Genomic DNA, 17,110 nt, shown 5'->3' on the forward strand with positions numbered 1-17,110 from the left:
CTGAAAAATTATCTTTTTATATTTTGTTTCTTGCCAACTATGCTCTAAAGGAGTAAAGGTCTTACCTATCCTGTTTACTGATACTAAATCAGTACTGAAAGTACCCATACTTATTGGATACTCAATAAATAATTGTTGCTTGGATGACTGTATACTTGTATATGCAATGTACATAGCATATACAATGGTCGTGGAATTCAAGTTTGAATTTATGAGGCTGGTTCAGAAAGCCTTTCAGAAAGCGTGAAATTGAGAAATACTTGTGATAGTGTGAATGGACTAGCTTTGTAATTTCCTTAGATTGACACTTTATAGTGCCTCCTTAAAGTAAAATAAATAAATAAACAAACATAAATAAATAGAATGACAGAGATAGAACATGATTTGTTTGGTAAAGAGCTTGCTGTAGAAACTTGAGCACCACAGTTTGGGTCCCAAGAACCCACATAAAAGCTGAGTGAGTGTGTCAGTTACCTCTAGCTGCCGTGTGCATATACAAACATAAATCAAAATGACAGGGATAAAATAAACTGCATGAGCTCAACTGATGTATAACTCAGTAGTAGAGTTATTGCCCAGCATGTAAGAGGCCTTAGGTTCATTGTTTTTATTCTTGATGTTTTGAGATAGGATCTCACTATGTAGCCTAGGCTCGCCTTGAATTTCTTGCCTCAGCCCCCCAGGTGCTAGGATTCCAAGCATGAGCCACTATGCTCAGTTAAGAATTTTTTAAGCCAAACATAATAGTGTACATAAACACAGGTTGGATCACATTGTTTCAGAGCAGCCTAATGTATAGTGAGGCCCTGTCTCAGCAGAACAAAAGTAAGCTTGAGGGTGACTCAGGTGAGGTAGATTGGGAAGGTAGCTCTCATAGAATACATGCTAGGTAGATGGACGGCCCTGGGTTCAGTCTCCAGCACCGCAGTAAGATGTGGGGATAAAGTAGGTAGCTACAGGAAAATCCCAAGGGCCAAACTACAAACAGTGTAACAGACCAACACAGTACCTTTGGTTTAAAGAGAACTTAGAACATGTCCCTTGTGGTCCACTAGGGACTGCCGTAGAGTAGGGTCACTAAACTTTTAGCATCCTCCTGTCCACAGCTTCCATATCAGAAATTTTGTCATTTTTAGGTCACTTCAGTTGAAGAACTCTTTTCTTAGGAAATACTGTATATTATCTTCTTCAAAGTACAGCATCCAGATTTCATATACATAGGATTGAAAAGCATAATTACTTTCCCAAGAAGCGTTTTAAAAATGTCTTTACAGTATTCCATCTTTTTCTAGAGGACACTGGTACATTCTTCTTTTCCTCATTTACTCACAATCGAGCTCATTTTATAGCCTATGATGGTTCATTTTATTCACAATAGGTAGTTATAAGCCTTGTTATAACAGTGCTAATACTTGATTTAATCCTAAAGTTAGCTTTATTTTCTAATGTTGTATTTGAGTTATTATATAAGAGTAAAGATAATGTTCCTCCTGCTGTATGATCATGGAAAACATAAACAGTTACCCCATCCTGTATCACACTTCCAGAGTCTAAAATACTCACAGAAAGTGTGTCAAGCACAGTACATTTATGTTGGTTATTAGATACATGGATGATGGGTGTCTTACTAAGTAAGGTAATTTGAGTATCTTAATCATGATAATTTTCTTGTTCTTTGTTTAAGGTGGTCAAGGAGCTGGTCCTCCTCAAAACCAGATGCAGGTGTCTCATGGGCCACCAAATATGATGCAACCCGGCCTCATGGGAATTCATGGCAACATAAACAACCAGCCTGCTGGTAGCTCTGGGGTTCCTCAGGTGACCCTGGGCAACATGCAAGGCCAGCCTCAGCAGGGCCCACCATCTCAGCTGATGGGCATGCACCAACAGATTGTACCCTCTCAGGGCCAAATGGTCCAGCAACAAGGAACTTTGAACCCTCAAAACCCTATGATTCTTTCAAGGGCCCAGCTTATGCCACAGGGCCAGATGATGGTGAACCCTCAGAACCAGAATCTTGGGCCTTCACCCCAAAGGATGACCCCACCCAAGCAGATGCTTCCCCAGCAGGGCCAACAAATGATGGCACCACATAACCAGATGATGGGGCCTCAGGGGCAAGTTTTGCTCCAGCAGAACCCAATGATAGAACAAATAATGACCAATCAGATGCAAGGGAATAAGCAGCAATTTAACACTCAGAACCAATCCAATGTCATGCCGGGACCAGCACAGATAATGAGGGGACCAACTCCGAACATGCAAGGAAACATGGTGCAATTTACAGGACAGATGTCAGGACAGATGCTGCCTCAGCAAGGGCCTGTAAACAGTAGTCCACCTCAAGTTATGGGAATTCAGGGGCAGGTTCTGCGGCCACCAGGGCCCAGCCCACACATGGCCCAGCAGCATGGTGATCCTGCTACTACAGCAAATAATGATGTCAACTTGTCTCAGATGATGCCTGATGTTAGCATGCAACAAACCAACATGGTCCCCCAACATGTGCAGACCATGCAGGGAAACAGTGCTTCGGGAAACCACTTCTCAGGCCATGGAATGTCTTTCAATGCACCATTCAGTAGTGCACCCAATGGAAATCAGATGTCTTGTGGTCAAAATCCAGGCTTCCCAGTCAATAAGGATGTAACATTAACAAGCCCATTGTTGGTCAACTTATTGCAAAGTGACATTTCTGCAGGCCATTTTGGTGTAAACAATAAACAAAATAATACCAATGCAAATAAACCGAAGAAGAAGAAACCGCCTCGGAAGAAGAAAACTTGTCAACAAGATCTAAAGTAGGTTATAATCAGTTAACCTCAAGTACTGCTCATTTGTTTTTGTGTAGACATTTATTGATAGAAGTTTTTAATCATAATTAAAATTAGGGTTGGCGATGTGGTTCAGTAGAATGCCTGTCTACCGTGCACAAGGTCTGGACATAAACCAGTTGTGGCGGTAGACTCCTGTAACCCTAACGGGGTATGGTGGCAATAGAATCAAGAATTCATCCTCTAAAACTTTGAAGCCTGGGCTACATGAAACCCTTTCTCTAAATTTAGGAGAGTACAGTAAGATTGTCTAGCAATTATCAGCTCATAATCTATCTTGTATTCATCTGTACTCTTTTCCATTTTCTCTTTGTTATAAATATGTAAATTTGCTTTGTAAATACGTCAGTGCCACTCTAAATGATATGGTTGTTTTATATAATCACAAAATAACATTAGTGTGCCTAAAATACTTTTTCTGTTGATTTGGGTTTTTGTTTGTTTGTTTTGTTTTGTTTATTTTGAGACAGTATTTCTCTGTTGTAGCTCTGGCTGTCCCGGAACTCAATCTGTAGACCAGACTGGTCTCAAACTCAGAGACCCTACTGCTTCTGCCTCCTGAGTGCTGGGATTAAAGGTGTGCACTACCTCCCCCGAAAATTGATTCTTAATAGTTTCCCAATAGTGTTCACATTTTTCTGTTTCTTTTTTCTCTTATCATTTATTTGTTTAAGGATTCAAACAAAATCAATACCTTCCAATTGTCTCATAGATCTCTTAATTCAGCAATCTCAGTGGGAGTAGTGTCCCTCAGGCTGAAAAGTGATCAGTGCTACCCACTGCCATTCCACAGAGCTCAGACTTCAGGGTTATCCTAGCTCTTGAGGAATTTGAGAGACAAAATGTGTTTGGTGAAGGAAAACTGCTCATGGGGATACCCTGTCACCTCTCAATTGAAGGAAACTATTTATTTATTTATTTATTTATATGAATTTCTTTTCTCTAAAAGTTCCTTATCATCTCTAAAAGCTTAAACTCATGATTGCTCCTGTTAAATCAGTTTTCCTTACAGTAAAAGTTTCCCAGAGGAGCTCTTTCATAAGCCACAATAAGAAGGGTAATTAATGGTTACATTTCATATCCTAAAGCTACATATTCAATTATGTTTCTGACTTTTGACTAAATGTTTCCTGAAGGGATGTTGTCTAAGGTGGATTTTCAGCCTTTAATCATAAAACTGGAGTTCAGAGACATTATTAATAGGGACTGATGACTAACGAACATGAAGCAGTTTTAGACAAAGTGCCAGGCCACGTATGATGACTTAAACTTGTTACCACTGAGGAAGCAAAGACAGGAGGCTTATGTGGGCTACATAGACCTTAGAGAGAAGGGGGAAGACTGATGGTATAAAGACCAGAGACAGAGAGAAAACTCAAACACAGGAGCTTAACTGTTCAAACTAAAGCCAGCTTCTTTAGCCAAGCCTATAGCATTCTTTGGTTTTAACCTAGTATAGTAACTTGCTACTTCTTGAATCTTAAAAGCCAATCATTGTGTATTAGCAACAAATATTTTCATGAGTTCAGACTTAAACGCTCCACCTTGTTTTCTTATACGTGGTCCTCAGTTAAATTCCTGCTATTATCAACCTGTCTGACTAATTTTTTTATGGTGATAGTTATTTTTTTCCCTCAAATAGGCTGAAAAATAGATTGCAGTTATTTATTTGCCATAAGTATACATTTTTGCTCTTGTCACCAGCCTCCTAAGAGCTCTTCACTGTTCACTGAACATACTTTTTAAAGGACCTTTTACACCATCGGGGTTCCTAGGAAAAAGATACAATAGACTTAATCGAAAGATAGCCTGCCTCCAGTTCTACTGTTAGTTTACTATGAAACCTGTCTTATACATAATTGGCTTCTGTTTTCACATCCATAACAAGAGGGGGACTGAAGCAGATAATTGAATTTGGTGGATTTCGTTTCTTTTTTTGTTTTAGCTATAATTTTTTTTTTTTTTTTTGGTTTTTCGAGACAGGGTTTCCCTGTAGTTTCTAGAGCCTGTCCTGGAACTAGCTCTTGTAGACCAGGCTGGCCTCGAACTCAGAGATCCGCCTGCCTCTGCCTCCCGAGTGCTGGGATTAAAGGCGTGCACCACCACCGCCTGGCCTATAATTTTTTTTTTAAGTGAGGATACCAGGAATTCCTCATTTGTGATTTGAAGTAAGGAATTATGTAGGGAACAAAGTGGCAGTGATGTGATTATGTTTAGGATCTGTTACATGCTCACAGTTTTGGGGGTTTTCCCCTCTCTATTTTTTTTTATGTGTATGGGTATTTTGGATGTGTGTATGTTCTGTGCACCAATATATGTGTGTCTGGTTCTACAAGAGGCCAGAAAAGGGTGTGTGGTCTCCTGGATTTGGAGTGACAGACGGTTGTGAGTCACCATGAGTGTGCTGGAAATTGAACCTGGATCCTCTGGAAGAACAGCCAGTGCTCGTGATCTCTGAGCCACATCTCTAGTGGTTATTTTAAGGAATTTATGTGATTTATACAACTATTTAGAGTATAATGGAAAAAATCCTATCTAAAAGTGAATGGATGACTAATCAGATCAAACGGAAAGTAAGGTAGGAAAGAAAGGTACAACTGGGAATAAGAAACAAACTGAATGAAGAATGTAATTGATGTGATTTCTTAAAAATGTGGATGTTAAGCCAGGCAGTGGTGGCACACACCTTTAATCCCAGCACTCAGTGTTGACAGATTTCTGTCCCGCCCAATCCTGCAGCTATTCAGTTTCAAAGAAACACACAGAGGTCTACATTAATTATAAACTGGTTGACCTATTAGCTCAGGCTTCTTATTAACTCTTACATCTTAAATTAACCCATAATTCTTGTCTGTGTTAGCCACATGGCTTGGTACCTTTTATCAGTGAGGCATTCTCATCTTGCTTCCTCTGCGTCTGGGTGACAACTTCAGACTTAAGAATTCTTCCCAGAATTCTTCTAGCCTGGTTGCTCCACCTATACTTCCTGCCTGGCTACCGGCCAATCAGCATTTTATTAAACCAATACAAGTGACAAATCTTTACAAGATACAAGACCATTTTCCCACAGCATCTCGGGAGGCAGAGGCAGATGGATCTCTAAGTTTGAAGCCAGCCTGGTCTCTATAGAGCAAATACACAGGGAAAACCCTGTCTGGAAAAGAACAAAACAAAGTAGAAAATGTGGATGTTAGTAGGAGAAAAGAAAGTTTTCATTTTTTTCCCTTTCCCACTGAAATTCTAAGTTATAAAAAGAATCCTAATGCCATTGGTTATGTCTACAAGTGTTTGTTCTGAAGCAAAGGTAAATAACTTTGTTGTGGCCACAACAGAGTTGTGTATTTCTTCTGAACACCATCTGTACCAGTTACCTTACAGATGTTGAGTCATTGGCACCTGGTTTTAATTTAGTAGCCACACTGAATACTTGTTTTGCAGGAATAGCACTTCAGAATATTGGTAGCTAAAAATCCCAATCAATCATTAAAATACCTAAGGGGTGTACCATTACATGAAACATTGTATCAGGAGTTAGAGGGAAACACTAAATTCAGTGCTAAGATTAAGTGAATTTTAAGGCTTAATGAAATGGCCAGTTTACTCATGTCAACATTGAGTGTCCAGACTAGAAAGATATAAATCATAAGAATGATATATAAGCACATTGTAGTTGTAGGTAAGTATTCCTTATACAACTGACTTGATTTGTGCTACTTATCTTTTAGTACCCCAGATAATCGTCCAGTTGGTCTAGAGGAGGCTGATCAACAGTCATTACCTGGAGAACAAGGAATCAACTTGGACAACACAGGCCCTAAACTGCCAGAATTTTCAAACCGGCCACCAGGTAATAAAATATTAACTAAAATTGCATACTTTGCATTGCATATGCACCTTCTTTCTCTTTAAGGAAACGGTAATGCTTTGCCTACTAACTAGTCTGCTTCGGAAATTTAGTGTGTAATCTCTGCGTTGATATTTAAGTAAATACTTAAAGTATAACTTCTGTAAACATGCATGTTGATTCACTCTTGCATACCTGTTTAACTGGCTTCATTTTTAAGTCCTCAAATCAGACTGAATGGAAAGTGCCTTTTTTTGATCAGCATTGTAGTTCTAGTTGGCATCAGAATAAAATATTATAATATAGAGAACTTTATACTGTATCCTGCTTGCCTGCAATTCTTTTCCTTAGACTTTTTCAAAGCAGAGAACTACTACTAGAATTTAAAACAAGGTGACTTTTTTAATAAAAATTTTATTGTGATTCTTTAAAACATAAGCAGTGTATGAAAAGTAACAAAATGCATGTCAATATAACTACTGTCAGCTTAATAGCTCATAATGAATAGTGCCAATAGTAATGAAGCCCATTCTTTGATTATAGAGTGTTTTCTTTTAAATGTTAAAGGATGTAGGTTTATAAAAATCTAAAATCATTCTTCCCAACCCAGCTACCACAATATCTCTGTCTGTTTTTTCTTGGCATAAACAATGACTTACAACTTTATTTTAGAATGACAAAGGTTCACAATCCCTCTCCTATGGATATAAAGAGTTAATCCTGCCAGCCTGTTCTACAAAAATAAAAAAGTTCTAGGACAGCCAAGGAGACACAGAGAAACCCTGTCTTCAAAAACTGAAGCAGGGAGGAAAGAAGAATTAATGCTGTATTTCTTTCTCCTGAGTAATCTCACTTGCGTTTTGGCATATTAAAAGTGATACTATTTTAGGGCTAACCTTTAATCTATCTTTGATTTTTATATTTCAAAAGTATATTCATTATGATGTCAAGACTTAATGTTACTTATTACAAACTGCTTAGCATACTAGAGTTGTCACTTGTGAGCCTGATAGGTAGTCTGTAGTCCTTGGTGAATATGTTCAGAAGACATTGTGAGCAGGAAGGTAGGTCCCTCTTACCTCAGGCATCTGAACTCCTGTGTGGATTCCAAAATTCCTTCATACATTTATTGCCTCCTTTCTGCAGTCTGGGAACCCGCGGCCTGAATTTGGCCTTTAATGTATTTGAATTGCTGTTGGTATCTAAACAAATACCTGAGTTTAATTCACTTTAGAAATAGTCAGTTGCTCTGTAGTTGGGCAGTGGTTTATGCAGCCTAACTTCTTATCAACTGCCTGGCCCATAAAGGCATAAGGGCTTTGTATCCCTTGACTAATAAAGTCGTTATTGATTGTGTTATGGGACATTGTGTGTACCTGGCTTTCCCTCTCAACCCAATCATCTTCCTATCACTAAGCCCCTTCGGGCTGTTTCCTCCAGCTTCTGAATGGTTCCTTTAAGCCTTTAGCTCTGACCTCTGAGAGGCTGTTGTGTATGCATATTACTGTCTTTGGTGTTTATTGTGCTGTCTGATAAACTCACTTTAAAGATGAAAAGAATCTGTATTATAACTTTGACACAAACGAACTTTTTCAGAAATTACAGTTTTCTTAATGTAGAAGCCCCAGACTGACTATAAGAACCTGTTGTGTTTTACCTCTTGGAATGCCAGATTTATAAATGTCAAGAAGTTACTTGGGCCTAAAACAAAACAAAACAAAACAAAAAACAAAGGATTTTAAAGAAAATATTCAAAATTGAGTCAGGTGTGGTGGCACACGCCTATCTATAGTCCCAGCATTTGCAGGGTGGAGGCAGGAGAGTTAGCAGTTCAAGATCATCCTCAGCTGTATGAGTTTAAGGCCAACCTGGGATACTTGAGACCCTGTCACCAAAAAACAAAGACAAACAAATAAAAAACAACTTCAGAACTGGAGTCTGCTCGTTGGTACCATGGAAGTCTTTACCTAGAAGACAATAACTCTGTTGAGCACAGAGTCTGACCAAAGAGTTTGATAGCCACTCTAAGAAAATCTTGGCCAGAATTTCTTTCAGCTGCCAGAGCCACTTATTCATGTTCTTGCACTTTCTGGAAACCTTCCAAATTATTTTTCATGAAACAGTGGAATAAAGTAATTATGGAATCACATCCCCAACATATGCCCATTTTCCCACTCTGAACCACCATGATTCTTGTTTTAATTTGAATCTTCCCTCCCTTTATGCTGATTGTATAAAGTTTTTATTCAGAAATTTCAAGTAAATCATTATAAAAGATGGAATCATAATAGATGTTGCCTTCTGCAAATCTAGAAGGTATTGTTCCTCAAAATTCTTATCCCCAGACTACTTTTTATTCTTGAGGTTTGTGCTTCTGGCTTGAATATTTTCCAATTGTGGATTCATAGAAAATACTTTTCCAAATAAAATTTCTATATATGTAAGTAAATAGAGACGAATATGCATAAAAGCTTTAATACTTCATATTATTTCAACGTAACAATCAGTCCTTATACTCTCTGTTTATTAAACTGATGCAACCTAGGGACAGTACAATACATTCAGTTTTCCCCGAAAGGATGGAACCCAAAGGATACAAAATGGTATATGGAGACCATGGACCAGAAAAATTAAGATCCCATTTTAAAGAACTCAAAAAAAAAAAAACCCTCAGTCCTAGAATTATATCTTTTACTTTAATTGAAGGAATAAAAAGGCTGTTTTCATCAAAACCAAGTCTTGAGAAAAATAAGTCCTCTGCTACAAGAAAAAGTGATTTCTAAATATGTTATTTCATATACACAGTGAATTACTGATTATTTTGATTATTTCTACATGAAACCTAAATAACTGGGCAGCCAGCCATTTGCTGTTGATAGAATTTTCTCTCTTCATGCTCAGCTCATAGATTTATAGCACATAACACAGTCTTAATACAGTAATGCTTCATTTGCAGCCTAAAGGGGCTTCATATTCTTAATGCTTTGCTTTTTGCTTCCTTAAGCAGCATGCCCCCATGCTTATGTCAGATAATAAGGGGCTGTCCTGGGAGCAGCATGCCTGAGCTGTTTGTGCACAGTCTGCTACCTCTGAGTACTGCTTAGCTATACTCTACTGGTAGCAAAGTTTTCTTGCTGAAAAATCTAACTTCCCTGATTTTGGGGGGCTTATTTTAGGTTATCCTACTCAACCAGTTGAACAGAGGCCAATGCAACAGATGCCTCCTCAACTCATGCAACATGTGGCACCCCCACCACAGACACCACAGCAGCAGCCACAACCACAACTGCCTCAGCAGCAGCAGCAGCAGCAGCAGCAGCAGCCACCACCACCTAGTCAGCCACAGTCTCAGCAGCAGCAGCAACAACAACAACAAATGATGATGATGCTCATGATGCAGCAAGATCCTAAATCCATTAGGCTTCCAGTCTCCCAAAATGTCCATCCTTCACGGGGTCCTCTGAACCCAGACTCTCAGAGAATGCCCATGCAGCCAAGTGGCAATGTACCTGTCATGGTTAGTTTGCAAGGACCTGCCTCTGTGCCACCATCACCTGATAAACAAAGGATGCCAATGTCTGTGAATACTCCATTGGGAAGTAATTCAAGGAAAATGGTATACCAGGAGAACCCACAGAATTCCTCTAGCTCACCACTAGGAGAGATGTCCTCACTTCCTGAAGCTAGTGGCAGTGAAGTACCATCTGTTTCAGGAGGCCCAAATAACATGCCCTCACATTTAGTAGTTTCTCAGAATCAGTTAATGATGGCAGGGCCCAAATCGGGACCATCTCCCCTTTCAGCAACTCAAGGTGCAACTCCCCAACAACCTCCTGTAAATTCCTTGCCTAGCTCCCATGGCCACCACTTTCCAAATGTTGCTGCTCCAACCCAGACATCTAGGCCTAAAACTCCAAACAGAGCCAGCCCCAGACCCTATTATCCTCAAACACCCAACAACCGCCCTCCTAGTACAGAACCTTCAGAAATTAGTCTGTCACCAGAAAGACTGAATGCCTCCATAGCAGGACTCTTTCCTCCACAGATTAATATTCCTTTACCTCCCAGGCCAAATTTAAATAGGGGCTTTGATCAACAGGGCTTGAATCCAACAACTCTGAAGGCCATCGGGCAAGCACCTTCAAATCTTACTATAAATAATCCTCCTAACTTTGCTGCCCCACAAGCTCATAAATTAGACTCTGTAGTGGTGAATTCTGGAAAACAGTCTAATCCTGGAACAACAAAACGGGCAAGTCCAAGCAACAGTCGCAGATCTAGTCCTGGGTCCAGTAGGAAAACTACCCCAAGTCCCGGGAGGCAAAACTCAAAAGCCCCTAAACTTACTCTGGCTTCTCAACCAAGCACAACCCTGTTGCAGAATGTGGAGCTGCCTAGAAATGTGTTGGTCAGTCCAAATCCAATTGCCAATCCCCCTTTATCTGGAAGCTTTCCTAACAATAGTGGGCTTAATCCCCAGAATCCCACCGTACCTGTGCCTGCAGTCGGGACTGTTCTTGAGGATAACAAAGAGAGTTTGAACGTTCCTCAGGACAGTGATTGCCAGAATTCCCAGGGTAGGAAGGAGCAGGTAAACGTTGAGCTGAAAGCAGTCCCTACCCAAGAAGCTAAAGTGGTTGTCCCTGAAGATCAATCCAAAAAGGATGGGCAACCTTTGGATTCTAACAAACTCCCCAATGTTGAAGAGAACAAAAATTTGATGTCTCCTGCCATGAGAGAAGCACCAACATCATTAAGCCAACTTCTTGACAACTCTGGAGCTCCTAATGTGACCATTAAACCCCCTGGGCTTACAGATCTGGAAGTAGCACCTCCAGTTGTTTCAGGAGAGGACCTCAAAAAAGCATCTGTCATTCCCACACTGCAGGATCCGTCTTCTAAAGAACCCTCTAATTCCTTAAACTTACCTCACAGTAATGAGCCGTGTTCAACCCTTGCGCATCCAGAATTGAGTGAGGTGAGCTCTAATGTTGCACCAAGCATCCCTCCAGTAATGTCAAGACCTGTCAGCTCTTCCTCCATTTCTACTCCTTTGCCCCCAAACCAAATAACTGTATTTGTTACCTCCAATCCCATAACCACTTCATCTAACACATCAGCAGCCCTGCCAACAAACTTACATTCTGCATTGATGTCAACAGTTGTCACAATGCCCAATGTGGGTAACAAAGTTATGGTTTCTGAGGGACAGTCTGCTGCTCAATCTAATGCCCGGCCTCAGTTCATTACACCTGTCTTTATCAATTCATCTTCAATAATTCAGGTTATGAAAGGATCACAGCCAAGCACAATTCCTGCAACCCCATTGACAACCAACAGTGGCCTGATGCCTCCCTCTGTCGCAGTTGTTGGACCTTTACACATACCTCAGAACATAAAATTTTCTTCAGCTCCTGTAGCACCTAGTGTCCCCTCCAGTAGTCCTGCTCCAAACATACAGACAGGCCGGCCGTTGGTCCTTAGCTCGCGAGCCACTCCTGTTCAGCTGCCTTCCCCTCCCTGTACATCTTCTCCAGCTGTCGCTCCTAATCCTCCTGTCCAGCAAGTAAAAGAATTCAATCCAGATGAGGCTAGTCCTCAGATGAACACCTCAGCAGATCAGAGCACTCTGCTCTCTCCACAGCCAACCACAGTAGTTTCTCCCCTTGTGACCAATAGTCCAGGCTCCTCTGCCAATCGGCGAAGCCCAGTCTCATCCAGTAAGGGCAAAGGAAAAGTGGACAAAATTGGCCAGATTTTGCTGACCAAGGCTTGTAAGAAAGTTACAGGCTCTCTGGACAAAGGGGAAGAACAGTATGGTGCAGATGGAGAGACTGAAGGCCCAGGGCTAGAGACCACAACTCCTGGGCTAATGGGAACAGAACAGTGCTCCACAGAGCTGGACAGTAAAACCCCAACACCTTCAGCACCCACGCTACTAAAAATGACCTCTAGCCCCTTGGGCCCAAGCTCCACCTCAACAGGACCCATCTTACCTGGCGGTGCTCTCCCCACCAGTGTACGCTCAATAGTAACCACACTGGTACCCTCTGAGCTCATCTCCACAACGCCAACCACAAAAGGCAATCATGGTGGCATAGCATCTGAGCCACTTGCAGGTGGCCTAGTGGAGGAGAAGGTGGGATCTCATCCAGAGCTTCTACCCAGCATAGGTATGTACTTGAGCTTGGCATCCACTCCTCATGTCAGTTGTTTTTTTCTCACCCATCCCACAAGAGAGAAGCATGAGCCCGTTTCTACTTAAAGGAAGAAAAATGGCCATAGTTATAGATTTACTTACTGAAAGTACATTTAAAAATATGCTTTTAAATCCCATGTTCAGTTTATATTCACTAACATGATTCCTTCCTGGCTTCTGAACTGATGACATGTTTTGGATAGATTAGATAGATAGATAGATAGATAGATAGATAGATAGATAGATAGATAGATAGATAGATAGATAGAGATGTGTCTCACTTTAAAAAGCATTTCGTACACACTGTCTGAGATCATCTTTATACCAACCATGTAATGTAGTCTTACTCCTTCCTATGGGTGAAAAGATTGAAGTTCAGAAATGTTTACTATTTGTTGAGCTTATACTGTAAGTCTCCAGCCTGGCATGGTCCCTGTGAACAGTGACTTCTTTATACCTTTCCCATCGTGAAGACTTACTTGTTCTCTTTGCCTTGTTCTCTTAGTATACTAACTCAGGGACCTTTCTGTTTGGATTGCTCCAGACAAACTTACCAGAAAACCAGGTTGTATGATAAACCAAAGAAGATCGAAATCGGGAAGAGTCAGATAGACTTGAGTTGGTAACTGTCCCAGCATTTGCCAGCTTGATGGGCTGGAGCAAGTTCACTTTCCTCCTATGTAGTGTGGAGACAATAATAGTTAACAAGATTTCAGTGAGGTAATGCATGTGATATGCTTAGCACAGGACCTAAAATATGGTAATTGATCAATACATGTTTCAAGTGTTATTGCCCATTTTCTTTAGACATGGTCTCTTTGTAAATTCCACTTAATAGACATTTAGTTCAGGTTATTTCCTGTGTACTGCAGAGGGAAATAATACTGAAAGCACGGGTGTCCTGACAGTTTTTTTTCTCCTTTGAGGCTCAAATGATGCAGAAGCTCCATGTTCTTAAAGACAAGTCAATCTTAATGGTACCCATAGCTGAGAGGCCTCTGTTACAGCTAAGCCAGCTAATACTACCTCTTTTATTTATGCAGCTAAAATACTTTGAGTGCCTATTAATTAGGAGGAGGAGCAGAAATACGAGCTTCAGGTTATGATCAGAGTTCACGTTTTAGCTCCCCTGGTTGCCAGTTACAGTCTAGTGAGTTCTTTGTACTTCACCTGTAAAGTGGAGATTGTAATTCTACCTCCCAGGATATGTAGGATTCAGTGAGAGCTTGAATATCAAGTGCCAGCATATTGCTCAGACAGCTCTGGGAAGGTTCCTTCTCTTCTTTCTCCTGATTACTTCAGTGCTGGAGATACAGGGTGGAGTGAAGGCCTGCAAAGAATTCATTGTTCGTAGGAGAGATGGACTTTGCTGGGCAGGGTTCTGTGTTGCAAGTTTAAATTTTGTTGTTGTAGGTAACTATAAGAATTTAAAACAAAGCTGGACATGATGCTGCACACATAATCATAGCACTTGAGAGGAGGCAGTAGGAAGATCCAAGAGTAGGGCCATCATCAGCTACATACTGAGTTTGAAGCCAAGCTAAGCTACATGAGACCTTGTCTAAACCAGAAGAAATTGGTGTGGCTTAAGTATATTCTCTGCTGCTAAATATTTCCATTTTTTTCTCTTAGGGAACTTTTCCTTCTTATACTAAGAGAATAATGATGAAGTAATTAAAAAATATTTTTACTTGAATCACAAATAATAATAGAGAAACATATAAGCTTTAGGGATATAAACCAGCAATTAGAAAGGGTTCAGTTTTAGTTAAGGCCACCTACTTTGTTTATAATAGTTGGTTCTATTCTTTTCCAAGGGACTTCTGTGCTTTTAGTTTGAAAATGTGAGAACTCCTCTGAAGCTAAGGATATGTTAAGGTACAGTTTTAAGCTTCATCAGAGAAGCATCCAAAATAAATTGATTACTAAGCAGAGAGAAAAAGCTACAAAATTCAGTTTCCACCAAAGGGTAAAACGTTTTCTTGTAGTTTGCTGTGGATTTTAGGCTGAAGTGTTAAGATGAGATGACATACCCTTAACAGCTCTGGCAAACCTGAGCCTTAAATCTTTACTGAATGATCCAGAAAGGTTCCGTTCTAGAGTATGTCATGTATTCTCATTCTCAGGGATCTTAAGTTCTTTCTGTCTTTCAAAGACACTATTTTTAATGTTTCTTTACATTTTTGGCCTAGAATATTCATTTGCTTTGAACCCCCATGGAACTTTCTGTGTCTCTCTCCATGTGACATAGTGGTCAGTCTATACTAGGCTGAGTGATGTGCAAAAAGATGGAATCTCTGAGGATGCCTGGCACAGTGCCTAGCATTTGTTAAGAATTGGGCAGTGATGGAGCATGCCTTTAATCCCAGCACTCAGGAGGCAGGGGCAGGTGGATCCCTGTGAGTTTGAGTCCAGCCTGGTCTACACCACCTAGTTCCAGGACAGCCGGGACTGTTAAACAGAGAAACCCTGTCTTGAAAAACCGAAAACAACAACAAAAACTCTATTTGTTAGAAAAGTAAATAATACTATATTGATTTATTCATTAGATATAAATTTATTGTCTATTTTATACCCGTCACTCTTGCTAAATGCTATAGAAAAGAACAGAATTGTGTGTTTTACTAATCAAGGAATGTATTTAGTCTCTAGAGGGCTAAGTCAGAAGCTTTTAAATGTTGAGGTGATTGGTATAGTCATTCTAAAAGTAGCTAGATTACTTACTAAGACAGTTTTTAATGAAAACAGCAGTCAAGCCTAGTGTGGTGGCACATGCTTGTAACCCCATCATTGTGGAGGCTGAGGCAGAAGGATCAAGAGTTTAAGACCACTCTGAGGAAATTGAGTAAGACCTTGCCTGAAAACCAAACAAAAAGAAAAAGGAGTCATGATCTGAAATTGGCCCTAAAATTGTGATTACTGTTGTCCCTATGCTGTCCCTTTCCTGGTTCTTTATATCTGCACATGCACAAAGGAGGAGCAAAGCCTCAATGGTCCTTGCTGCTTAGTGTTAGAACAGTTGCTCTGTTGAGGTCGTATTGACGGTCAGCTTCAAGCACTACCTTCTGAGAATGTAGTGGCTCAATAGGGACTTAGTTGCTTGGTTAGTGCTTTCTGGTTTAGTTAGGAAAAGTAAAAGACCTGTTTGTTTGTTTCTTGCCTCAGCCCCCTCACCGACTTTAGTCCCAAAGGAGCCTCCAGCCACAGCACTGCAAGGGCCTATTACAAGACCAGGTAAGGCACCATCTAGAGTATCTTCTTGGAGAGGGATGGGTTACATGTAAAGGAATCAGTGCTTTTCTCAGTGTCCCATGTTCTCATGCCAGTAAGTACCTGGGCCTGTCTTATCTACTTGTTTCCAAGCCAATTTGAGTTGAGTGGGAGAACGTGTGTAGCGCTCTTCCCAACCAGTGTGTTCATTTTCATATTTGTTGTGTTGTGTTAGCCAGAGAGCTCAAGAAGGGCATGTCTGTGCTCTTGTCTGCCATCCTACCCTGAGTTGTTTCCCCTATTCCCTGATCCTGCTACCCAAGGCTGGCAGCCAACTAGTTGGCATATGGTTGCTTACTGGGGTGGCAAGCATGAATGCACCAAAATATAGTTGGATTACCATGGCAGATGTTGAGGTGTATTTCGAGCCCCTCCACTTAGAGTGAATCATCCCAGCTATCTCTGGATGACTTTAAGTTGCTCTCTGTGACCAAGATATTGTAAATAGCATTAGGGATGGTATTTCTGGAAGGAGTAGTCAGTTGTAATCTAACAGATAGCTGCTGTGGATGCTGAGTCAGCTCTGAACACACGTTCCTTGATGGCAGTAAGAACACTTCTGCCTCTGACTTACACTGCCAGAGCAGATGGGTATCATTTCACTTGGTTCTTGGTCACAGAAGGTTGTTAAAGGGCACAAAAAAGAAAATATGACTGGTTCCCAAAGGAAGTTAAAATACCATTGACAGTATAGCCTTGGGCTGATGGCTCAGTAGGTGAGAGTACTTAATGCTCTTTCAGAAGACCAGAATTCAGTTCCTAGCACACACATCTGGTAGTTTATAAGTTCCTATAACTAACTCCAGCTCCAAGGAACCTGAGGTCTCCTTGGCCTCCTATTTGGACACCCTCATGACATCCCACCTGTCATATGCACATACACACACGCTAAAAAAAAAAAAAGTAAAACCTTTTATTGAAAGTATACACATGACCAATTTTTTTAAAAAATGATTTTGTGAA

General features: G+C 40.6%; 1 protein-coding gene across 8 annotated transcripts in view; it reads left to right on the forward strand.

Annotated features, from left to right (window-relative positions):
• Ncoa6 (nuclear receptor coactivator 6) overlaps positions 1-17,110 on the forward strand; it is an 84,685-nt gene that overhangs the window by 54,883 nt on the left and 12,692 nt on the right. For all 8 annotated transcript variants that reach the window (XM_038329671.1, XM_038329673.1, XM_038329670.1 and 5 more), the window contains 4 exons: positions 1,685-2,801; positions 6,560-6,681; positions 9,855-12,851; positions 16,043-16,111. In XM_038329671.1, coding sequence (XP_038185599.1) covers positions 1,685-2,801; positions 6,560-6,681; positions 9,855-12,851; positions 16,043-16,111 — 4,305 coding nt within the window. The remainder of the gene's footprint in view (positions 1-1,684; positions 2,802-6,559; positions 6,682-9,854; positions 12,852-16,042; positions 16,112-17,110) is intronic.

Source organism: Arvicola amphibius, chromosome 5, assembly GCF_903992535.2.
Source record: "Arvicola amphibius chromosome 5, mArvAmp1.2, whole genome shotgun sequence".
Classification (NCBI taxonomy): Eukaryota; Metazoa; Chordata; class Mammalia; order Rodentia; family Cricetidae; genus Arvicola; species Arvicola amphibius.